Source organism: Carassius carassius, chromosome 16 (genome assembly GCF_963082965.1).
Source record: "Carassius carassius chromosome 16, fCarCar2.1, whole genome shotgun sequence".
Taxonomy (NCBI): domain Eukaryota; kingdom Metazoa; phylum Chordata; class Actinopteri; order Cypriniformes; family Cyprinidae; genus Carassius; species Carassius carassius.
Genome location: NC_081770.1, coordinates 2964778 through 2991465, shown reverse-complemented (window position 1 = coordinate 2991465; position 26688 = coordinate 2964778). Strand labels below are relative to the sequence as shown.

Sequence of the window (26688 nt, the reverse complement as noted above, 5' to 3'; positions counted from 1 at the left end):
TAGGCCTGGTTTTACAGGAGTGAACACCGTCAGCTGAAGCTGTAATGATAATATTGGCCAAGCAGATCTGGCAAACTACCCAGTGTGTATTTGTTTTTGCCCTCAGGAGAGCGTAACAGCTTTCAATTTACAACATGTTTTTACAGCGTTGAGCACTGCAGCCAATCACAGAGATGTCTGTTGATTTATTGAATGCAATGACCAATAAGAGGCGTTTAAGTTAGAATCCACTTGACGCTTAAAACACTGGAGTGCTTTAGTTCAGTGCTCAGTTCTGCAAGCTTGAGAACCATCTTATAACGATGTAAGAGAAAGATTAATTGTGCAGTATAGAGAGATTCATTAATTATAAAGGAACTTTGTGAGATCGTGGTCAGCTAAGATGTGTGACAGCTTTTTAGGCAGTGCATGCTTTATAAAACTTTTGTTTTTCACATACATGCTGCAAAATCCTCTTGCAGGAGATATAATTCCCTTCCTAAGTTATAAAATATTGTTTCATGTATGAAGAAAGACCCACATGTGCTGTGTGGTAAAAATAGGCATCAAATATATATATAAATATATATAAAAATAATTTTATAAGTTATTTTTTTCTTGCAGAAAAGAACACATTTAATTCAGAATTCCAAAGCAGCATGTTGAAATTATATATCGAACTGTAATGTGGGCATCAGACATGGGTTGGAACAACCTGGAAGTCAGACTACCTGAAAAATAATCTGTCAACCAATTACTAAATTACTATATATATATATATATATATATATATATATATATATATTGCTTTAAACGATACGTTGAACAGCAGTTCGATTTGCTAAAGCAGAATCGCCTACTCATATTCACGCTGCTTGTATGAAGGCAGTCAGTTTTGTCCGCAAAAGATGAGCTAATTTGATTGGATGGCATGTATTTGCCCGTTCACGGTACTCCCATTTTCCTGTTTTTATACTAGAATGGGCATTTTGCATGTTACTTTAATGTTAGACTACTTGGGGTTGGGGTAGAATTAAACAGGTGTCAAAACTAAGCATTCTGTTCGCGTGCCATCTTCTTTACCTCACGAACCACTGGTCAAAACTGTTAAAGAAGAACCTGCGTCTTCCGTTTTTCACTTCTGGTTTAAAAGAGGAAAATAAAATAATAATGGACTATACGGACAGAACTAGAATACATGATTACAAGTTGCATACTTGATTCAGTCAAATGTTTTTCTTCTTCAGCTTCTGCAGGCGGGACACTGATGAGGGTCTCTCTTCTGTGACTGGTTTTCTTTCGATTTTGATTTCAAGGTGTAGGTGTTGAGATGGCGTCAGGTTCAGGTAAGAATCCTTTCTCAATGATTTATGAAGTATTTATGCAACACTAGCCAACAGTAGGCAATGGTTTACTTTTAAATAGTGAAATTGCCTGGAGGAATACGGTCTCCTAGTTTCTGTGATCATATAAAAATGTGTTTTATAACACTACGAAAAAAAAGCCGCCTCGGTTGAAATCGCGGTCCGATTAAAGGGCAAGAGCTCGAGGAAGTTCTCACCTTTCATTATTTTTCTTTTTGATTTTGATTTCAAGGCGTTGCATCAGGTTCAGGAATCAAGCAAGCATTGTGCACGTCTCCTCAGTAATTTCTGGCAACGGTCTACTTCTTTTTATTAAACGAAACAAACTAATAACCTTTAAAAGGCTAGATCTCACATACATATTTATAAATATATAATACTTTGCAATAGACACATCACATCGGTTATACCAACGCTATTATTTTAATTTAATTATTTGTCTTTTCAAAGTTGCTACATTTCAGTTCATTAGTAATTTTGTTAGCTTCAGTTTGTTTTTATATATTTTATTTTGAGTTTCAGTTTTAGTAATGAATGTTAATAAGAAGTAACAAAACGCAGCAGACCAATGAAAGACATTTTAATTTGAGTTTATAGTGACGCAAACGCATCACCACAAACTCACTTCTTGATCGGGATATCTTTTGTAGCCGGCTGTTTCTGTCAGTGATTTTAATCTAAAATGGGATAGCCTACTACTTATTTAACATAAGAAAAGTAGGCTATAGGGTATGTTCAAATGTTTTGCTACTGGATTAAACAACTTAATGTACTGAATAATTTGAAATACGGGACAGATGTTGTGTTTGTGTGGTGAACGCGGATCAGTTCAGCGGACTGTATGTGAAATCACTGTGAGCTCTTGCTGCTTCTGCTCCGCATCCCACACACGGACTGAAGCGCGTGTCGAGAAACACCAGTCCAAATGTGTTTTTAAACAAACAAAATATCTTGGAAATTGGCTTTGGGTTAATCTAATAATCAGTGTTGGTGGAAAGTTACTTTTCAAAGTATTACATTATTACAGTATTGCTTTAATACAAAAAATATAAGAATGAATAAATTTAATTCACATTTACTCTAGAACTACATTATGTTCACACAGCCCACAACGCTTCTGTACTGCCGATTTCTCCCGATGTGGGGACAGGAGACTTGTCACTTTTTTAAAAAAGTAACTCAGATATTTTCTTGAAAATGTAAAAGTAAGTTACTTGAGATAAATAATCTGATTACGTGACTCACATTACTTGAGATGCGTTACCCCCAACACTGCTAATAATAATAATGATCTAATAATGTTAACTTCTGTGCAATGTTTACTTTTTGCAAAATGCAAGCCTTGAAAATACAATGCATTAAAATGCAAAAACTGCCTTTTTTTTAGTTAATGCAATTCAATATGCTGCAACATTTTTGCTTCAAATACATATTATTATCATAGTTTAATAGAGTGTTACACTCAAATAAAATTATTTGAATTTCACATCCTCAATTTGAGCCAAATGCATTTAAAAATATTTTTTCAAAATATTTACAATTCACATGGAAAATGTACAATGCAACGCAAATAGAGCTAAACTTCCTAGTTACTTGCTGGTAAGAAGAGAGAGAGAGAGAGAGAGAGAGAGAGAGAGAGTGCGCCTACTTCTGTTGCCTACTTCTGTTGCATGATCTTGATTGCTCTTCGCTCACTTAGCATATGCATCATATATATATTATTATATATTATTACAGGGGAATTCACTGTCAACAACATTTTTTTTAAAAAATGACAAGCATACACAATTTTATTTAAAGTGAAAGTGAAAGTGAAACTAGCAGTCTGTGTGAAATGCATTAGGCTAAATTCATGCCTAGGGCACCAACAGGGCTTGGGCCGGCCTGATGTGCCTAGCTGGATGGGGAAATTGTGATGACGTGATAGGTTTGCTGGATTAGGTGGAACTGTAAACCACCATGGTGAATCAGGCCAAGCAAAAGACCACCATACTGGAGCAAGCAAAATTGGAATAGAGAGCACAGAGAGGTAACATCAGGCAGAGAGTTCAGGGACAGCTTCCATGGCCATGAAAGGCATTAGGAGTACCTGTATCGGAGACCACCACCTTGGAAGGAGCAGCAGTGGCACTGTTGTTTCAGGAGGATCTGGAGAATTGTGTGCTGCCTACACACACAAGATAGTGGTTGCCATGACAGGAAGTGCAACTGATGGGCAATGGCTCCCACACTCAGAGGCAATCTTTGTAGACTCTTGCATATAAGCCCTGACAGCAGAATCTAAAACACTATTAAAAAAAAAAAATCCAGAAATTTTGCAGATTATTGTTCATGATGCAATACAAAAGTTTAATGGAACAACATATTTCTGTTTCACTATCGTCATGACACAAACTAACAAACTCTCTGATTCTCAAGCATCAAATCTTTCCAACAATTATCAAGGACAGACTTGTTAATGGACCAACTCCAGCTTGAACCAGCTTGAACCAGATTGAACCAGATGACTGATTTAACAAATCACAGGCATATCTTGACAGTTCATTTTCTGGGGGATGAGTAGTTGTTTATTTAGTTACCATTTAAATCATATTTTAGCTTTTCTATAATAGATAGCTTATTCAGATAACTGAAAGCGCACTGCAGGAATCTCAAGTGAATGCTAGCCACCTATTTATATGCAAAGCAGTACGCTCATTGGCTGCATATGCAGCATGAACCAATCAGCTTTTGCCAACTTTCGGAATATCATTAGTTTTGTTAACAACCAGAAAGCCAGCGCAATCTAGCGTTTCATGACTGAACTATATATTTTATAAAGCTTTTTGGCTAAATCACAAGTCTAATGAACGTATAATTTCTTCAAAATATGGAAATGGTTGACATAAGTTATCAAAAATAAATAAATAAATAAATAAATAAATAAATAAAATTCTGGTCTGTCAAACCTGATATTTAATTGGTGTTTATGTAGCAGGTGTGTCTCTACACCGCTACACTAATTTATACATCATATTAGTTAAATCAGACAGTAACTTTGTATACAGTACTTTGAAGGGAAGTTCCAGATTAAAATAATAATAATAATGATGTAACTGGTAATGTAACTAACTACTAATTTAAAAAGGAGTAATCAGTAATCAGTGTTTGATTACATTTTCAAAGTAACTTGCTCAACACTGTTTACAATACAAATTGTGTCAAAGCAGCTTTACAGTATTAAAAGGGGAAATAGTGTGTCGTTCTCCTCTAGCCAGACGAAACATGCAGTTTAATTCTAGGATGCAACAAAGTCAGATTGTGCTGAGGACTAGTGGTGGAAATTATGATTCTTTCAAGAGATTCGTTCATTTTCAGTTCGTTCACCAAAATGATTAGTTCAGAATCGTTCACTGATTCGTTCAGTGATCATTTCTTCGTATTACACAAAATATGCCAGCAGGTGGCAAAAAAGAGTGTATTATGTGTTATGTCTTAAGTCAATGAACGTATTCACTTGTTTTAAAAACTGATCTGGCTTTATTAAAATGTGTGCATAATCGCATTCAATATATAAAGTCTAATGAGGTTTTCTTGCCTAATTAGCATTTTAATTGTTTGATCAGACAGTTTGTATATTATATATTCACATTCATAAATCGGAGATTAAACGTGGAGTTCTGTATGCTAAATATCAAAACAATCGTATGTGTACAGTGCCTATAACTGCATTTTGCATTTTGCGAGATTGACATGCTAAATGGCAGACTAACCCAGTTTACTCTCATTCATTTCATTCACGAATGAGATAAGCTATACCAGTTAATTTCATTCACGAACGACATGTATCCGTTCATTCAACTCGTTCACGAATGACATGGGTACCAGTTCAGTCATTTCGTTCATGAACGATATCTCTAGATCTCCTTCAGCCTCATACGCGTTCAGTGGAAGGGTGTATTCGTTCACTACATTCAATAAATCACATGCTCCTCACATCTTATACTCTGCTATTGGCTCGAGGTTGAGTATTTTTTTGACAGGATGAAATGGTTCAGTTACCCGGTTCATGGAGCTGCGCATGTAGCGCCGCGCTGCTGTAGAGGGAGGAATTTCAGTGAACGACAAATATGTGTCTGTGGATTGCGTGAACGAGAACGATTCGTTCACCTAAAAGATTAGTTCAAAAAGAACGATTCGTTCACGAACGACACATCACTACTGAGGACTCATCTGGTTCTGTCCGAGACAAGGTGTGCGCTGGGGAACTGTCTCTGGGACTCATCTAGTTGTCATGGTCTCCGCTGACATTCAGGGCTGTAGAGGTCATCTCTAGGTGTTGATCCACCATCTGGACATGGACTGGATCCAGTGGCTATGGTGACCTCGGAATAAGAATGGAACAGACTAATATAATCCTAGAGACCATTCTTCTAATGATGTAACAAGTAACAAGTTTCCCCGGATCCGGTTGCAGCCTAACAATCCTTTAACAGATTTGAATATTAGAAATATATTAGTGTGTTATGTGTAAGCCATGTTAAAGAGATAGCTTGTGTATGATGTAACAAGTGGGGGTATGGTGGAAGAATGACAGACATGACAGACATTCACAACAAGACGAAAGGCCACTGGACCCAGTCAAAACAACATTTGTACAAGTTGAGCTTTGTACAATGTGATAATGTAAGTAAAAAAACAAACAATAAATGGATAAAGAACAAAAGTGGCGCCAAAGGAAAGAATAAAATATAACAAAACAATCCTTAATCTAAACCTAATCTAACCAAAACAAAGATGTAGAACAGAAACCGAAATCTTCGGTGCATCCGGCACCCTAACTAAACTACCTAACAAAAACAGAAATACAAGGGATGGCGCTCATTTCTTACCTGGTATGTCTATACAATCATCTGCTACGGGTGCAGTGTATTTTGTGATATACTAACCTGTGTTCTCTTCCCAAAATGTCACTTTTTAACCGATAACTCTGAGTGAATGAGAAGGTAAACAACACATCAAACTAATCTCGCCCATGTTAGGGCGCAACAAATATTAGAAGTACAAAAAACAAAGCATATAGCACACAGCTCAATTCGCGGGCAGAAATGTACACAAAAACTCTGTTCATTACAGAAAACTCATTTCGCTACAAAGAGCTCGATTCACTACAGAGGAGTTCCCAATTCGCTCCGGAGAAAAAGCATGAATAAACATGCCACCCATTTAACCAGCTGGGTAGCCTCCAATTGACTCTCAAGCGGCGCCTTAATGCCTTAATCGGCCAATCACAGCAACCTGCGAGCAGAGTAAGTAATCTAGAGACAGAGAGAAGATAATGAGCACAACAACCAACACGTTCTCAGTACTCCAATGTGCACAGATCAATGAAAACCAAATGCGAGTGGAGCGTAACAAGCTCATTCAAATACTGAGGTGCTAAACCATTCAGGGCTTTATAAGTAATAAGCAAGAATTTAAAATCTATGCGATGCTTGATAGGGAGCCAGTGCAGTATTGACAGGACCGGGCAAATATGGTCATACTTCCTGGTTCTAGTACGAACTCTTGCTGCTGCATTTTGGACTAACTGTAGTTTGTTTATTAAGCGTGCAGTGCAACCACCCAATAAAGCATTACAATAATCTAACCTTGAGGTCATAAATGCATGGATTAACATTTCTGCATTTGACATTGAAAGCATAGGTCATAATTTTTATATACTTTTAATATTGAAAAATGTGGTTTTACAAATGCTATAAACATGTTTTTCAAAGGAAATATTGCTCTTAATCAACACACCTAAGTTCCTAACTGATGACGAAGAACTGACAGAGCAGCCAACAAGTCTTACACAGTGTTCTAGGTTATTACATGCAGAAGTTTTTCCATTTAAAGGTGTCCCACAGGTTGAAAACCCCTGGTTTAGGGGAAATATAAAGTACAGTTTGTTAAGTAGAAAAACCATTACACCTATGAAGAATGTATGTCTGTGTGGTCTCCACAACATAAGGTTTACTTTAATATCATCACATCTATAGAAAGTCCCCATAAAAGATTTAAGATTTAAGATTAAGAAAACTTAATTTCTGTGTTTCTTTGCTTCTGTCCATACACTTTTTCAGTGGATTATCTGAGGATTGTGCTGATTGGAAAGAATGGATCAGAAAACAGCAGAGTGGGAAACATTACAGTGGGTACAGAAGCGTTTAACAGAGAAGCTCCATTCTATTTTCAGCAGCACAGTATGAAAATCAGCGGAGAGGTGGAGGGGAGACACATCACAGTCATCAACACTCACCTGCTCCAGCCAAATCTCTCACATCAACAGATCACACAGGGAGTGAGAGAGTGTGTGTCTCTGTCTGCTCCAGGACCTCATGTGTTTGTACTTGTACTGCAGTATAAGGACTTCAGTGAGAATGACAAACACAGAGTGAAATGTGTGCTGAACCTCTTCAGTTATCAGGCCATGAAACACACTATAGTGCTGACTACTGATGAAGAGCCACGCACATCCAAACTGGCTTCTGTGATATGGAATAATGTTATTCATGATTTAATAAAGGAGTGTGGAGGAGGAAATCTACAGTTTGATCCAACAAACCAAGGATGGCGATCTGAGTTGTTCAGAAAAATAGAGAATATACTCAAGAAAGAACACAAAGAATTTCTCATCTGTGACATGCATGAGGATGATGGATCATCAGTGGATGGAGATCTGAGCAGATCAGGAGGTTCAATCAGAGGAGACGACAAAGATGATTCTGAACTCAATGATAGCACACAAACAGCAAGTGATGGAGGAGGTTTGTCAAAATCCTTTTTATAGAATAATACCTCTAAGAGTTTTCTTATGAATGAGAGTTTTCTTATAAATGATGTCATTTAAAAGTTAATTTGCAACTTAGTAATCTGTTTTAACTAAGCGTCTAATATGTTTATAAATTAGAAATAAACAAATAAACAAACAAACTTTAATACATTTAATAAACAACTTTAATAAATAAGATATTTTTAAACAAAAGGACAAAGTATGCAGCTGGATACAGACTTCGTAAATAGTTTAGATAATATTGCCACTATTCACCCAAAAATGGTAATACATGGAACAGGGAAAAAGAGTCCCCACTTAGTGCTCTCAACACAAGACTGTCACGGTTCAGGATTCTTCGCCGGCTTCCCTATTGTCTGTGTCCTGTCATTTTCTGCAGCCCATGATCCTGGTTTCTCCCAAGGCTTTTTTCTCCATTCTGTCTCCGATGGAGTTTTGGTTCCTTGCCGCTGTCGCCTCTGGCTTGCTTAGTTGGGGTCACTTCATCTACAGCGATATCATTGACTTGATTTGCAAATAAATGCACAGACACTATTTAACTGAACAGAGATGACATCACTGAATTCAATAACGAACTGCCTTTAACTGTCATTTTGCATTATTGACACTGTTTTGCTAATGAATGTTGTTCAGTTGCTTTGACACAATGTATTTTTTTAAGCGCTATATAAATTAAGGTGACTTGACTTGACTATAGAAGTCTACGGCAGCCCATAGAACTGCTGGCACGAAAGTTATGAAATTAGGTACACATATAGAGGACAGACTCAGGTGTAACCATATCAAATTTGGAGTCTCTAACTCAATCCCTCTAGTGCCACTATAAGGCCTAGAAACAAAATATTTTTTTTCCTCTGATTCCCACTTAAGCCGATTCGACTGCATTGTGTGTTATTTTTCATCATGAACAATTTTCTACCATTTAGAATTTTTCGAAATGCTCCATTGCTCCATAACCAGCTGAACTTCCTGTATGCCATTTTTATTTACATTGAATACATACTTTTTCAAACTCCTCCTAATCTGTTAGTCCAGTTTTCACCAAATTACTCTTTGTCTTTGGTCTGATCCTCCCTGCCATGCTTAGATCCTCATTCTGTCACTGTTGTGCTTGGCCCCTTAATTGCTGCGTGCAGCTATATTTAGGGGCCAAGCACATAAGGTATTTTTCTTCTTCTTCTCCTCATAAAGTCTTTGATAGCCCATAGAACCCCTCGTGGGAAGGTTATGAAAGTTAGTACACAGATAGGGAAGAGTTTCAGCGTTAACCACTGCAAGTTTGAGCATCTTACTCAAACCCTCTAGCACCACCAACAGTTCAAATGTGTTTATATTTGCAACTTTTGAAAAAAAAATTAAGTTTACACAAAATTATTCTGATTCCTTGGCACATGATCACCAACATTTTAAAATCTATGGAAAAACATTATTTTACATACTTTCCTAGAGGGTTTTTCTGATTTTCACCAAAATTGCCTCAGATCGTCTTCAGACCATGTTGGCAAAAAGTTATGTAATTTTCCGGTATGAGCCATTATGGGCATTGTCCATTTGTAAAATGCTATATTTTACTAACACATTAGCGTATTGTTATGAAACTCAGTATGTGTCTGGTAGTGACATGTCTGATTTGTTTCAGTAATAATATAATTTCCAAACATGCTAATAACCTTTGATTACATTAACCTATTAAAATGAAGCTGGTCTCACATTTTCCTGAGTTATGCCGAGACAAGGGAGTAGGCATTGCTTTTGACATTGGTGGGGACATAATCCCCCTTTTCTCAAAATTTGAGGTGATATTAGTGGCATTTCTTATTGTCTAGTACAGCCTCCTCCAGCACCAGTAGCGAGATCTGTTTGGTGTGGAAGCACCCAATATGTAGACGTCCTCTGGTGTGCAGTGCCGCATAAGCCCCTTGCCCAGCGGTTTCCTTCGACAGTGGTGATCTTGTAGGTGGTATCATTTTTGCATAGGGGCTATTTTGAATCCAGCCAGGCTGCGGTAACAGATGAAATTTCCATATACTTCAGAGTCCACAAGGATTTTGACTGGAAAGGATTGGTTTTCATAGACTAGGAGTGTATTTATTTGAGGCATGCAAGATACATCTTGATTGATTCGGATAGTACTCATCACTGGGCGTGGTGGACGAATGGGGCAGGTGCAAAGCTGGTGATCATTAGATCCACAGTAGAGACAGAGCCCATGGGTGAGTCAACGGGACCATTCCGTGGAGGATAGGTGGTAATTATCCATGATCATGTGCTCTGGTACTGGAGGTGAGAGGCTGGGTGAGGCAGCATGTATGTATTCCATAATCGCACGCTGTTAGGTGTTGAGAGATGCGAGTTGCCTTTTGGAGGAAGCTTTCAAGCCCCACGGTATCCTTGTAGATGGGCATATGTTGACGTTGGATGGGGTTCAGGCCTCAGTGGAAGGCTGAGAGCAGAGCACTTTTGTTCCAGCCGCTGCTGGTGGCAAGGGTGCGGAAGTGAAACATGTACTCATGCATTGATAAATCCACTTGCTTCAGTTGGAACAGTTCATTATGCAAGGATAGCCCATTGCAAGGGTCTTCCGGTCAGTAACAAGATGATGAACACCACCTTAGCCCATTCAGTCACAAACAGGTGGGGTTGCAACTTGAAAAAGCACTGTAATAAAACACTGTACTAAACACTGTAGTACAGAACACTGTAATAAAAAAACACTGCAGGATGCTGCCTCACCAAAGAAGCTCACTGTCCGGGCTGTGGGACAGGCTGGTGGTGACAGACATTGCAAAGTGTGATTCAAGTGAAAGTGACGTGACATTCAGCCCATGACCCATACTCAGAATTTGTGCTCTGCATTTAAACCATCCGAAATGCACACACACAGAGCAGTGAACACACACACTGTGAGCACACACCCGGAGCAGTGGGCAGCCATTTATGCTGCACCCGGGGAGCAGTTGGGGGTTCAATGCCTTGCTCAAGGGCACCTAAGTCGTGGTATTGAAGGTGGAGAGAGAACTGTACATGTACTCCCCCCACCCACAATTCCTGCCAGCCCGGGACTCGAACTCACAACCTTTCGATTGGGAGTCCGACTCTCTAACCATTAGGCCACGACTTTCCCCTAGTGCTTCGAGGATGTGCTTTGAGGATTCATGTCAGTTTCGCTGAGTATATTGTTATCTGGGCTGGTCTTCTGGAAACTTCTACTCCTTCAATAGATAGCTGAAGATTCCGGGATCGACAGACTGACAGGTTGGCAAGGGATCCAAAATCTGCCGGAAATCTGCGGCCATTACAAAAATTTGCAAGCTTTTGCAAAAATTGATTGCTTGATATTGTGATAAATTCAGCAATCGCTAAATCCTGGAGGGACTGATATTCATAACTCCTAAAAGTGTTTTTTTTGTATGTTTAACAGACAATAATTACACAATTATTTATTATTTATTTAAATAATTATTTATTTATTTATTTTGGGAATCAACGACATCAGCATCAGAGTGCTGGATGTCTTTATCATGCATCACTTTATTTTGATATTACACAAATTGGACCTAGGATGATTCTGAAAGAATACTCTGCAGTTGCTGTAGTAACGAACACAACTTTCATGTGCATCTGATTGAACTGCACGCTCATATTTCATTTTATTAATTATTATTCTGTGGATATTTCAGCTAACAGTTTTGATTTGTATGAACGGAATTCACCCTATTTTAAAATCTTAATTAATAATTATTTGTTTATCATTCCCAATCTAAAGTGGAGACTATTCATAATTTGTAAACGTAAAAAAAGGTATAATCTTTTTTTAATCTTTATTGGCACTGGACTTTTAGCTACTTTAACAATGTTTGTGTAAAGGGTGATTAATTACTTGTTAAAGACATTATAATTTGGGTGTAAAACGTTTTTATGACCATAACATTTATATTAGTATACTATTATGTATCATTAAACAGAATATTCCTTCAGTCATACATCAACTAGAGAGGGAAAACATTTTATTTATTTTCCAAGAAAATAAGTCATACATCAAAACAATTATATATAAACAGATTAAATCGTTTACCTTTATTATTGGTACCACCAAACCTGACCCTAACCAAACTCATATATAATTCCTCAACAGCAGCAGAGGTGATGTGCATTAACAGAAGCTTTAAATAATTTTATGACATCTGTTTAAATAATTTGTAGATTTTCAAAATGTGCATGATCATATAAATTAGAAGTTTAATGATCTTTTTAATTTAATTTGCATTAGATTTTAATCATTAAGTTAATGTTTAATACATTAACAAGCACAATAATTCTAGATATGTGAATATATATGAACTCATAATCTGTTAAGTATTACATACTGTTTGCTAATGATTTATTAATGAAAGTTAATATAAAGAGTTACCTAATATTTTTGCTGTTAAGGAAGTGTTCAATTGGTACCAAAACTGAACTGAGTCTACTGTCTCTAAATCTTGATTTCAGTGACGACTACTGGAAAAACAAAGCTGAACATTGTGCTGTGTGGATATAATCCAACACTCAAGAACTCTGTGTCTAAAATGTTTAGAGGGATAACAAGTAAATCTCAGAAAGAGATGAGTAAAGTGTGTGTGAAGAAAGAGGGCAAGATTCATGGACGTCAGATCAGTGTTATAGAGCTTCCAGCTCTCACTCGGCTCTCAGAGGAGGAAGTGTTGCGGGAGACTCTCCACTGTCTGTCTCTTTGTGATCCTGGAGTTCATCTTTTCATCCTCGTTTCTCCTGTCTGTCCACTTAATAATGAAGACAGAGCAGAAATGGAGAAGATTAAAGGAATACTTAACTCTAATGAGCACTTCATGGTGCTTTTCATCACTGAACTTGACCAAAGTGTCAGAGATTTCTATCACAGTCTCTATGGGAGCTGGTACATTGTGATGGGGTTAAAGGACCAGAGAATCTCAGAAAAAATATCAGACCTGTTTGATCGCATAGATGGCATGAAGACGGAACCCTATTCTCTTCAGATGCACATAAGCGCTCCAGAGAAGAGAGTCAGACATGAACTAGAGGAGCAACTGAGAGTGAGAGATAATGAAGTCAAAGAGTTACAGAAGAAGATCAGGACACTGGGTGAGTGCATTCATTTAATTCTCTGATCAAAGAATATTTTTGTAAATAGGCATAAAAGACGTGAAAGGATTTTACTAGTTTGAAACTATTGAATTGCAGTGCAGTGATGATTACCATAATTCCAACGTGATACAAATGCTACATTGATCAAATTTGAAATCACATTGTTAATCTAGTTTATTCCTTTGTTTTTCAGAGGGTGTGAGGCTGAATCTGGTGGTGTGTGGGAGTAACAGAGAATTAATATCCTTCATATCAAACCTGATCCTGAAGCAGAGCGAGAGCGAGAGCAGATCAGAGCTGAGCTCAGAGTGTGTGAGGAGAGACGTGGAGCTTGATGGACGTCTGGTCAGTCTGGTGGAGCTTCCAGCTCTGTTCAACACTCAGCTCTCAGAGGAGGAAGTGATGCGTCAGACTCACCGCTGTGTGTCTCTCTGTCATCCTGGAGTTCATGTGTTCATCCTCATCATTCCTGATGCTTCATTTACTGATGAAGACAAATCAAAAACTGAGAGGATCCAGAGGATATTCAGCTCTAGAGTCAACAAACACATCATGATCCTCATAAAGCAGGATTCAGATCAACAGACTGCAGAACTAAATGAAGAAACACAGTCTGTCATTGAGAGATTTGGAGGACGGCATCATTTCATTGGTCCAAACACACAAGCATCTGTGATGATGGAGAAACTGGAGCAGATGGTTGAAGAAAATAGTGGTGATTGTTTCTCCACAGATACATTGATGGAGACACAGATGGAAAAACTGCAGAAATTTGAAGAAATTAAAATGAGAATGTATCCTTTAGAAACATGGTTTCAATCACAAGGTAATGATAAAAAAATGCATTGATTAAAAAAACACTATTCATGATTGCTAAAGTCTACACAGATGTGTGATAGGAAACAATATTATATGCATAATTAAAAAAAAAACATTATGATCAGGACACAATGCTTTAGTATAAATTACACATAATATTCTTTGATGAACTGGATACTTGACCATCTCCACTTGAAATTGAATATTGTTTTTAATTTTAATTTGATCCATCATTAGATTCAAGAGACAAAGAATATGAACTGAGGATTGTGCTGCTGGGAAAAACTGGAGTTGGCAAGAGTTCAACTGGAAACACAATCTTAGGAAGAAAAGTGTTTGAAGCTGAAGCAGCTCATGAGTCTATTACTAAAGTGTGTCATAGAGAGACAGCTGAAATCAACAGCAGACACATTACTGTGATCGACACTCCAGGACTGTTTGATACTGAACTCAGTAATGAAGAAACCCAGAGAGAAATCAGTAACTGCATCCCCATGATCCTGCCTGGACCACATGTGTTCATCATTGTGCTTAATTTAGGACAACGATTCACTCAAGAGGAGGAAAAATCAGTGGAGATCATCCAAGAGACATTTGGTGAAAACTCTTTAAAGTACACGATGGTGCTTTTCACCAGAGGAGATGATCTGAATGACAAAACGATTGAACAGTATCTGGGAAAATCTGGATCTGCTTTAAAACAGCTGATTGATGTGTGTGAAAACAGATATCATGTGTTCAATAATAAAGAGACTAGAGACCGAACACAGGTGACTGATCTACTGCAGAAGATAGACAACATGGTGAAAGAGAACGGAGGGAGTTACTACTCATGTAAGATGTTCAGAGAGATGGAGAGAGAACTACAAGAACAACAGAAGAACATACTGATGGAGAAAGTGGAGCAAGTGATCAGAGAAAAAGAAGAACTGATGAACAAACATGAAGAAGAGAAAAAGAGGACGAGGATGAAGATTGAGGAAAAAAGACAGAATCATGAGAAAGAGAAAAAGAGAAGAGAAGAAGAATTTATTGAGAGAGAAGAACGATATAAAAGAGACATTAAAGAAAGAGAGGAACAAGAGAAAAAGATTCGAGAGGAGCTGAAGAGAGAACGAGAGGAATGGGAGAAACAGAAACAACAGGAAAGACAAAGAAGAGAAGAAGAGGAGGATAAATGGAGAAAGAAAGAGCAGGCAACATGGGATGAATGTAATCAGAAAATTAAATTGGTAGAAGAGAGAATGCAAAGAGAAAAAGAAGTTTTTCTGTCCAAATACAAAGAAGAGAAAGAGAGAATGAAGATGATGATGGATGAAGAAAGACGAAATCATGAAGAAGAAATAATTAGAAGAGAAGAAGTGGATGAGAGAAGAAGAAAGTTAGAAAAGGAAACATGGGATGAATATTATCAGAAACTGAAACGAGAGAGAGAAAGAAGATACAGAGAGAAAAAAGATCTTCAGATCAAATATGAAGAAGAGAGAAAAAGAATGAAGAAAATTATGGAGAAAGAAAGACAAAATCATGACAAAGAGACAAAGAGAAGAGAAGAGGAATATATAAATGCTGAAGATAAATATAAAAGAGATATTAAATATATAGAGGAACAAGAGAGAAAGATACAAGAGGATCTGAAGAGAGGACGAAAGGAATGGGAGAAACAGAAACAACAGGAAAGACAAAGAGAAGAAGAGGAGAATGAAATGCATAAATTTAATGAACTTAATACGGAAGCTCCTGAGGTTCAACACACAAACAGTAAGTCAAAACCATAACCAGCTAATTTTGAAATGAATGTGCCAAATAATTAATCAATTAATTTAGCACATGCTTTTATCCAAAGTGACTTACAATTGGGGAATATATCAAGTGATTCATCTTAAAGAGGCAAATATACACAGGAAGTGCTTGTAATACCAAGTTTTAAGCATTTTTCAAATAAGTGCATGCTAGACAGCAAAAGATGAAAGAAAAGAGAAGTCAGACGGGGAATCAGATCTTTCTGATGTCGTTCAATGCAAACCTGCAGGATCAATAATTGTTGATGAACCTAACTGGATGGTGAAAACATGCTGTAGAGTTGGAGTAGCAGAGAAGACTCAGTCTTTGCCAGATTTAGCTGTAGGTGATGTTCTTTCATCCATGCTGAGTTGTCCGCCAGGCAGCCTGAGATCCATGCAGTTCCTATTGGATCATCTGGTTTTAATGAAATATAGAGCTGCATGTCATCAGCATAGCAATTTTAGGAGAAGCCATGTGCCTGTATAAGGTATGATGGAACCCAGTTATGTAGTGTATATGGAGAAGAGGAGGGGTCCAAGAACTGATCCTTGAGTAACCCCAGAGACCAGATGATGCTGTTTGGATACCTCCCCACCCTAGGCCACCCAGAAAGACCTACCAGTGAGATAGGATTAAAACCAGCTTAGTGGAATCCCTGTGATGCCCAGTGAGGAGAGTGTGGACAGAACGATCTGATGATTCAGTGTCAAAAGTGGCAGATAGATCCTGCAGAATAAGAAGTGATTGTTTGAAATCAGTTTTTGCAATCTGCAAGGCTTCAGTGACTGACAGTAGCACAGTCTCAGTTGAATGGCCACTGGTTAGCATCCATTTGGTTGGTCTGTGAAAGACATTATACCTGGCTAAAAACAACTATTTCAAGTGATTTTGCTATGAATGGAAGAAGAGAGATCTTTAGCTATCTATAAGTTAAGTGTTTATTTTATTTTATGCCTGCTTGAATGCAGTGGGAAAAGTGCTTGCAGTGGGGAACATGTTGATGATGTGTGTCAGTGCTGGTAAGAGTGTATGAGAGATTGTTTAGAGAAGGTGTGAGGGGGAGGGGTCTAGTGGGCATGTTGTAGGATGGCTGGAGAGGAGAAGTTTAGATACTTCTGCCTCTGTAAGGGGACAGAAGGAGAAGAGGGAAGTTTTAGGTGTGGATGTGGTTGGTTTGAGTACTTGTGTGTGTGGAACTGAGAACTGACTGCTGATTGTTCTAGTTTTGTTTGTGAAGAATGTGGGGAAATCATCAGCTGTTATAGAAGTGGTGGGAGGTGGTGGAAGGGGACAAAGTAGAGAACAGAATGTTTTGAAGAGGGAAGAGCCATTTTCTCTCTGCTGAGTTTAGACTGATGCTTACAAAGAACATTGGATATCCAGGGGTTAGAAGGGGCAGCTCATACTGGCCTAGAGAAGAGAGGACATAAATCATCTAGACAAGAAGTTAGAGCATAAAATGTTAGTTGCTGCATTCACATCAAGAGATGAGATTTGGAAGGTGAGGGAAGAAAGGTAGACACAAGAGAGGAAAGATGGGAGCGTGAAAGGGAGTGTAGGTTTAATCTGAAAGTAACAGGTAGAAGGGTTGGTGGCACACATGTAGGAAGATGTAGGTTACATATTATGAAGAAATAGTAAGAGATGTGTAGGGGGTTTTTGTCTGCAATACAATTGTGTGTGTGTAAAATAAGTCAAGCATGTTGCCTGAATTGTGAGTGCTTGTAGTGGTAAGCATTAGAAATCAACTTAAACTAGAAGTGAATGGAATGCTGCTACATAAGGGTTGTCCAAATGAATGTTTAAGTCACCAAAGACTAAAAGTGGACAGCCATCCTCCGGGAATGAGGACAGCAGCCCATCCAGCTCCTATAGGACAGTTCCTAGTTCACCAGGAGGACACCATGCTGGAGAAGGGATCCCAGGAGGCCATGGCAGAGTAGGGGGCTCTGGAGGACATGGCAGAACAGGTAGCTCAGGGAGCAATGACAGATTAGACAGTTCAGGAGGCCACGGCAGAGCAGGGAACTCAGAACCACTCAGCCTGGCCACTACAGCTGGGAATTGGAGGCCATCTATAGGCCAAACTCTGGGACTGGAACCCTCTCCGGGCTAAAGTCGGGGACAGAAGCCCTCAATGGGCTAAACTCTGTCATAGGAGCCCTCACTGCGCTTAACTCTGGGACAGGAACCCTTACTGGGCTTATCTTGGGGACAGGAGCCCTCACTGGGATTAATTTGGGGAATGGAGCATTTGGAAACCAGTGTAAGGATCTGAGGACTAGTGAGATATGCTCAGATTTTTCTGGTTCTAGTCAGAATACTGGCAGCAGTGTTCTGTATGAGCTGCAGCTGTCTAATGGTCTTCTTTGGGAAGGCCAGTGAGGAGACCATTACAATAGTCAACTCTGCTGGTGATAAAGGCATGAACAAGTTTCAAGTTTCCATTTTGTATTGTATTGTGAATTGTATTGTATTGTGACCTTTAGTGTACATCAATGAAAAATCTATAATGATCTTATGATCTTATAATCTTGCTGCAAATCTATGTTTGAAATAAAGAACTTGGGCATGCAAAAGGCCCCTTAGGCTGTTTTGCTCTCACAAGACCTAATGCATGGATCCACTACTTATACACATGCGTTTTCTTTCTAAACATTTACATTTAGTTACGACAAAACCGATTGTGCTTATGAGGATACTCATCAGGATGGCCATTTTGACATTATTTTGTGTGTACTTGGCCACTTAAGCTCATCAACAAAATACGAGAAATAGCTCAATATGATACCCAAGAGGCGGCTTTGTCAGCCTTTAAACGCCCTCTAGAGCATGTGAGAACCTATTGGCTTAAAAAGGTCTTGAATCAGTGTGCAGCAGCTCGTTGTATTGCAGACGAGATGCACTGATGTGTTACAGCTATGTTACACCATAAGGGAGCAGAGAAGATTAGTGTTTTATATAGACATTTTTAATCTATAAATGTATTTATTTATTTATTACTATAAAAAACAGGAAATATAATACAGTTTTATTTAATGGGGGGTGGGGTGGGGCACCAACACACAGATTTACTTCTGCAAATAGTTACCACTCATTTAACACTCATCAATTCCTAATATCTCATTTATTTTGTCATTTTCAGATGATGAAGATTCATCATGTTTGAGAATCTTGCTGTTTGGGAAGACCGGAAGTGGAAAGTCTGCAACAGGAAACACTATCCTCAGAAAGGATGAGTTCCACAGTGAAGCCAGTTCACGTTTGGTGACCACTGTTTGTCAGATGGGAGTTGGTGAAGTTGATGGTCAGTCAGTATCTGTTATTGATACTCCAGGACTCTTCGACACGACACTGACAAAAGAATATGTGCAGGAAGAAATAATGAAGTGTTTTTCACTGTCAGCACCTGGACCACATGCATTTATCATTGTGCTGAGTGTGGGAAAAATCACTCCAGAGGAGAACGACACTTTAGACATGATCAAGATGATCTTTGGCTCAAAAGCAGCAGATTTCTGCATTGTTCTCTTCACAAGAGGAGATAAGCTGAGAGGACAAACAATAGAGCAATATGTAGAGAAATGTAAAAATGCTGAACTCAAGACACTGATGAGAGATTGTGGAAACAGATTCCTGGCTTTTAACAACACAGAAACACAAGATCAGACTCAAGTTACTCATCTGTTAAATATGATAGAAGAAATGAATGAAGGCCAATACTTCACTAATGAGATGTTTGAAAAGGGAGTGATCTCCACTGATAAGAGAATGGAAATGCTAGAAGAGAATAAAAGAAAAAATCTGTTTCAAATTGAAAAATTTATAGCCAAATATGACATGGAAATTAGAAACATGGGAGAGAGACTGGAAGAGAAGAAACAAAGGAAAGATGAGGAAAGAGAGAGACTGAAGAACAAGTTCAGAGACATAGAAGAAACACTCAGGAGAGAGTTTGAGGAGAATGAACAATCAGATCAGAAGAAACAAGAGATGATTGAGGATCAGAGACGATCAGAAGAAGAGGAAAACAAACAAAGAGCTGAATATGATCAAATAATAGAGGAGATGAAGAGAGAGATGGAAAATCAGAGAATACAGTATGAAAAACAGATAAAAGAAAGAGAAGAAGAAGTTGGAAAGAGAGAAGAAGAATATAAACAAGATCAAGAAAATATGAAAAATGATCATGAAAACATCATGACAATGTTAAGAAAAAAACAGGAAGAGGAAATAAAAAAGAGAGATTTAGAGGAACAAATGAGGAATGAACAAGAAGTGAAAGAGAGAGAAGAATGGAAGAGAAAAATAAAAGAGGCAGAAAGTGACAAAGAGACTCAAGAGGAAATTAAACGACAGCAGAGAGAATGGGAGGAAGAGAAGAACAGACAGATGAGAGAACGAGAGGAAGTGGAAAGAGAGACAAAAGAGAGACATGAGAAACAGCTGAGAGAAAAACAAGAAGAACTGGAGAATAAGAGTAAGGAATATGAAAGAGAGAGAAAAGAAGGAGAACAGATTATAGAGAAGGAGAGAGAGAAACTGAAGAGAGAGAAAGAACAGAGAGAAAGAGAATATAAAGAGAATATAAATGAAATGGAGAGACATTGTGAGCAGCTGGAGCGAGAGAGAAAAGAGGAGGGGAGGAGAAGAAAACAAAAGTATGAAGAGAGACGAGTGGAGAAGAGAAAGAGATGGAAGAAAATGATAGAAGATCTGAAACAAGAGCACGAGGACGAGATCAAGAAAAGAGAAAGAGAGGAGACAGAAAGAATAGTCAGAGAAGAAAAAGAGTGTGATGAAATGAAACAGAAATATGAAGAACAAATAGAGAGGATGAAGAAGAAACATCAAGATGAAGTCAGAAAACAAGAAAAAGAATTGATACAATTGAGAAAGGGAAAAGAACAGCAAGTTCAGGAGCTCAAGGAGAGACTTGAACAACTATATGAAATGAAAAGGTTAAGAAATGAACTAAAAGATAAATGGTCCTGCCATGTCATGTGAAATATGTTTAATTTCCTCATTATTTTCAACATACTGAACATTATTATTTTTCCTCTATGTTCTGTCTTCTGAAACGCGTCAATTTTTACAGAGCTCATTGTTCTGAAAAGCGAGGTGTGCTCTGATTGGCCAGCTATCCAGTGCTTTGTGATTGGCTGAATACCTCAAGCGTGTGTAAACCAGTAAAACCCATTATAAAGGAGGCATTTGCTGCATACAGTAGGCACATTATGATGACCACTACTGATTATAATGACTTATTCTGTCTTTTTAAGCATTACATTGCATATCATGCTGTAAACATAAAACCATGTCTGCATTTGTGATTGGAGAAACGACAAATAACAAGCACTACTGTACAATGCTCAAAACTTGCGTTTAAATCATCAGTGGCAAATTCTTTAAATATGAAAACTTACTTACAGTCTATGAAACTGAAGTGCCAGACTGTCCTTGCAAAATTGCTATTGCCCCACTTTATCGATACAGAGACCGGCGTTGTAGTCATTGTAGAATATTTGGGTTGAACTATTCTGGAAGTGTTGTAAATACAACTTATCCACTGATTTCTATATATATATAATTTGAATAACTTCTTGAAATAGGATTAAATGGATTAAAAAAGAAATGTGTAAAATAAACATAATTACAGTTGGATAGAGGAAAGCTTTGTTTCTGAATTCCCAATATAAAGATATTCTGTCAGTTTCGTAAACTTTTATAAACCCTACCTGTATAATCACAATGAAAGTATCCAAACTGTACATGACAACTGCAATGCATCCCGTGTGTAAACAATGTGATTTACTCCCCAAATCCAGCAGGAACTCTGCATATTTTTAAACGATTAAGTCAGATATTACTACCTGAACCTCACAGTGATTGGCTGCTGCACATATTTTTTGCTTGATATTTGCATAAAGTGGCTCTAATATTTCTGACCTTGGATTCAATCTAACAGTGATCACAATGACACTTTTAAAATCACAGCTAACAGTTACGAGAGAGTTTTAAGGAAAGCATTTATTTACTTTGGGTGTTGTATTCATTGTATTATCTGTTACATGATTACTGTAATCTGAACATTATTCTGAAATGACACTGTATTTTCTGGTGACAACTGTTAACATTTTCTGGTGACTAAAACCAAAAACTGCATTTTACAAACCATTTAGCAGTTTGTAGAGATATATTGTTCACTATTAAAAATTTTCCTCACTAAACAGTCAAACAGCTCAGATTGTTACTCTTTCATCTTGCCTGTGCTATATCTGCTATTATTGTTGACCCTCGGCTATTTTGACCATGTCTGTTAAAGAAAGCCTTGCATATGAAGAAGACTTTGGTTCCAAAACGCCATTTAGATTCATTTGAGTGAAAATGTGTTTTCTGAAAAACACTATTTTCTGTTTAAAAACTTTCACATAGCACCTTTGGGTTATAATAACATAAAAATTCAAATCCAGGTTTTGATTTTCAAAGCTTTATTATTATTATTTTTTCTCCAAAATGCAATAAATTTATTTAATCAATTTTATATTGGAAGTTGCTGTAATCTTAGTTGGAGCATTGTCGACTCAGTATTTCAGTATTCAACACTGTGAGAAGAAAGCTTTTGTTAAGTTTTTAAACAAATATTTTATTTCTTTTTTATTCATTGTATGAAAATGTTAGAACATCACGGTCACTGCTTAGTCCTATTTGAAATGATCCTAACATGAGTAGAAGGGCAGTTATTTTAAGGATATTTTATCAATTGAATGTATTCTGAAGCAAAAACTTAAATGAGATATTTGAATAACTTTGATCGGTTATTGGTGTTAATCTGCCAACTGGTGCTAATTTCCTGAATTACATGACATAACCTATTTAACTGGCAGCATTCCTCTAATTTTCACTGAAATTGCAAGATGACAGGCCACTTTCAGTCATCACAAAATAAGTTGGTCGTTTCAATTTTCTATTTGTAAAACGCTGCAGCTTTACAAGTACAATAATTCATTAAAATTCTTGAAAAGGCTGGCTGACCATGTAAGATAAATGCACAAGAAGACAGGTTAATACTTAGACTCTCATTTGGGTTCAACACTGCAGCCGGATTTGCTTAAAAATTGCAAAAAACAAAACGAAACAATTTTTCTCAGCCTTGACAGCAAACATACTGCTGTTCTCCACTAATGCAGCATCAAGTCAAGAAATCAATTACTTTATAATGATATGAAGACATGCACTATAGTATAAAGTATACATAAAGTTACTTTGTTTTTTTGTTAAATCTGCTTCTTTAGTGTCCCGGCCTCTGCAGTGCACAGCTTCACGTGTTAAAACAAACAACACAATGTGTCAGTGATTCACCTCTAGAGGCCGCTCTCATACAGTGTAATGATAGTGCACCTCTCTCAGCTGCTCCAGCAAAGGACGCAACCTGAAAAATTATTGGTATGGATTTTTGCAGACAGCTGACCGTCAAAAATGATCATTGGTTATCCTCTTCACTTAAACATACGTTAAGTTGTTCTTAAATGAGACAGTACAATTAAAAATGTAAATTGCATAAAAAAGCAACTTAAGTGCATTTCTCAAGTGTATTTGTCTTTCATCTAGACTCTGTCATCTTCATGCTTGAACTCTGAAGATCTTCTTTCTCCCATCAAGTCTCTGATTATAGTATTCCCTTATTGCCTGTTATTTCTATCTGCATTTCTTCTCCTATTTCTTTGTCTTTCCTTTTGTTTCTGTTTCTCCCATTCCTCTCATTCTCTCTTCAGCTCCTCTCCAATCTTTCTCTCTTGTCTCTCAGTGACATTAATGTATCTTTTTTATACTGTTCCTCTTCTTGTTCTCTCTTTATCATGATTCTCTCTTTCTTCCTCCATTGTCATGTTCATTCTCTCGATCTCTTTTTCAAGTTTCTGGTAATATTCATCCCATATTTCCTTTTCTTTCTTTCTCTTTCTTTCATGCTCTTCTTCAAGTCTCTTTCTGTCTTGATCATGATTCTGTCTTTCTTTCTCCACCATCACCTTTATTCTCTCTATCTCTTGTTTAAGTCTCTGATAATATTCATCTAACATGGCCTTTTCTTTCTTTCTCCATTTATCCTCCTCTTCTTCTCTTCTTTGTCTTTCCTGTTGTTTCTGTTTCTCCCATTCTTCTCGTTCTCGCTTCAGCTCCTCTCTCATATTTCTTTCTTGCTCCTCTCTTTCTTTAATGTCTCTTTTATATTCGTCTTCTCTTCTCTTTCTCTCTTTCTCATGATTCTTTCTTTCTTCCTCAATCTTCATCTTCATCCTCTTTTTCTCTTCTTTATGTTTGTTCATCAGTTCTTCTCTTTCTCTGATCACTTGCTCCACTTTCTCCATCAGTATGTTCTTCTGTTGTTCTTGTATTTCTCTCTCCATCTCTCTGAACATCTTACATGAGTAGTAACTCCCTCCGTTCTCTTTCACCATGTTGTCTATCTTCTGCAGTAGATCAGTCACCTGTGTTCGGTCTCTAGTCTCATTATTGAACACATGGAATCTGTTTCCACATGCTTCAGTAAGGTTTTTAAGGGTAGATCCAGGTTCCCCCAGATACTGTTCAATGATTTTGTTCTTCAGAAAGTCTCCTCTGGTAAAGAGCACCATGGTGTACTTTAAAGAGTTTTCACCAAATGTCTCTTGGATGATCTTCAGTGATTTTTCCTCCTCTTGAGTGAATCGTCCCACTGGGATCAGTAAGAGAAACACATGTGGTCCAGGCAGGATCATGGAGATGCAGTTGCTGATTTCTCTCTGGATTTCTTCATTACTGAGTTCAGTATCAAACAGTCCTGGAGTGTCGATCACAGTAATGTGTCTGCTGTTGATTTCAGCCGTCTCTCTATGACACACTTTAGTAACAGATGTTTGAGAAATATCTGATTCAAACACTTTTCTTCCTAAGATGGTGTTTCCAGTTGAACTCTTCCCAACTCCAGTTTTTCCCAGCAGCACAATCCTTATTTCATCTTCTCTTTCTCTTGAATCTAAAGATAAATCAAAGAAAAAATACATTTGAAGTGAAGATTGTCAATTATCTACATAATCAGAGAATGCTATGTGTGTAATTTATACCATATGCTAATCATATTGTTTCTTCTGATCTCCGCAAATAATGCTATTCTTTCACAAATCTGTTTAGACTTTAGCAATCATGAAAACTGTTTAATCCCTGCAGATTTCATGATCATTACCTTGTGACTGAAACCACGTCTCTAATGAATGAATTCCCCTCTTTAATTCTTCAAATTTCTGCAGTTTTTCCATCTGTGTCTCCATCAACGTCTCTGTGGAGAAACAATCACCACTATTTTCCTTAACCATCTGCTCCAGTTTCTCCATCAACACAGATGCTTGTGTGTTTGGACCAATGAAATGATGCCGTCCTCCAAATCTCTCAATGACAGACTGTGTTTCTTCATTTAGTTCTGCTGTCTGTTGATCTGAATCCTGCTTTATGAGGATCATGATGTGTTTGTTGATTCTTGAGCTGAAGATCCTCTGGATCTCCTCTATTTCTGCTCTGTCTTCATTATTAAGTGGAGAATCAGGAATGATGAGGACGAACACATGAACTCCAGGATGACAGAGAGACACACAGCGGTGAGTCTGACGCATCACTTCCTCCTCTGAGAGCTGAGTGTTGAACAGAGCTGGAAGCTCCACCAGACTGACCAGACGTCCATCAAGCTCCACGTCTCTCCTCACACACTCTGAGCTCAGCTCTGATCTGCTCTCGCTCTGCTTCAGGATCAGGTTTGAAATGAAGGATATTAATTCTCTGTTACTCCCACACACAACCAGATTCAGCCTCACACCCTCTGGAACTGTGTCTAAAAATAAACATGTTATGAAATAATACTGCTTTCACATTGAAGGACCCTTAGATCCTCACATGCAAATTGTGTGTTTTAATTTTCATGCTTTTTTTATCAGTATATAGTAATTTATTCAGATAATAATTTTATAATCACTAGTCATTCAAATTATTTATTATTTGTTTTTTTAATCATTTATCATTATATCTTTTAAGTATATTATTGTTTTTTTATTATTATGTTTCTATATTTTATATTTAAATATCTTAATTTTTTTTGCATGTGCATTTCCATTGTTGTTCAATCTCCTGGTTGTGGGGTTTTATAAACTGTTTTGTCTGTTTGAATAAGGGGGGCAGCTGTGGCCTAATAGCCGATTCAAGTCTCGGTGCTGGCAGGAGTTATAGGTGGGGGGGGGTGAATGAACAGCTCTTTTCCACCCTCAATACCCATGGCTGAAGTGACCTTCAGCCATGTTCCTAATTATGTATCCTAATTGTTATCTGGCAAGGAGACCCAATCTAACAACATAATGTCAGAATTACTGCAGTCTGGCTTCAAAAAAGCATTAACATGCAGTGATATTTACCATGGGGCCTTTTACTAAATGTGGTTTTATTAACGAAGTTTGGGAGGAGCACGATCAGATAATCATCCAATTTGGCACAGGTGCATCTCGTTTAGTTAATCATCTTAACTAGCACACAAGTGTATATATATATCCAGTCTTCCTACCTCCTGTCCCACGACAGTATTTCGGCATGGACGGTTTGTCAGCATTCGGTTCGCTCTGTCTGTCATCTTATCACAGGCCCAATTTTCCTTCCGATGAAGATATCTATACCGGGGATTTTTCAGATCTGCCGCTTTTTTGCTTGACCCATGATCACTCCTACTCCGCCAAACACAGCCGCTGAACACCAACAAAGCGTCATTGCGTCAGCTGCTCTTCTCGC

General features: G+C 37.8%; 3 protein-coding genes across 7 annotated transcripts in view; 1 reads left to right on the top strand and 2 right to left on the bottom strand.

Moving 5' to 3' along the window:
• Positions 1 to 26688, bottom strand: part of LOC132159398 (gastrula zinc finger protein XlCGF52.1-like) — a 192214-nt gene that overhangs the window by 17466 nt on the left and 148060 nt on the right. The gene's annotated exons all lie outside the window — the stretch shown is intronic.
• On the top strand, positions 1154 to 20903 carry LOC132159373 (trichohyalin-like). Its single transcript, XM_059568875.1, has 6 exons — positions 1154 to 1325; positions 7448 to 8131; positions 12649 to 13278; positions 13475 to 14107; positions 14338 to 15861; positions 19031 to 20903. The coding sequence occupies exons 1-6, from the start codon at positions 1310 to 1312 to the stop codon at positions 20890 to 20892; spliced, it is 5349 nt and encodes a 1782-aa protein (XP_059424858.1). The 5' UTR covers positions 1154 to 1309; the 3' UTR covers positions 20893 to 20903.
• LOC132159392 (GTPase IMAP family member 4-like) lies at positions 23593 to 25819 on the bottom strand. The gene is made up of 2 exons (XM_059568893.1): positions 25109 to 25819; positions 23593 to 24901 (listed from the first exon to the last, which is right to left on the bottom strand). The coding sequence occupies exons 1-2, from the start codon at positions 25530 to 25532 to the stop codon at positions 23712 to 23714; spliced, it is 1614 nt and encodes a 537-aa protein (XP_059424876.1). The 5' UTR covers positions 25533 to 25819; the 3' UTR covers positions 23593 to 23711.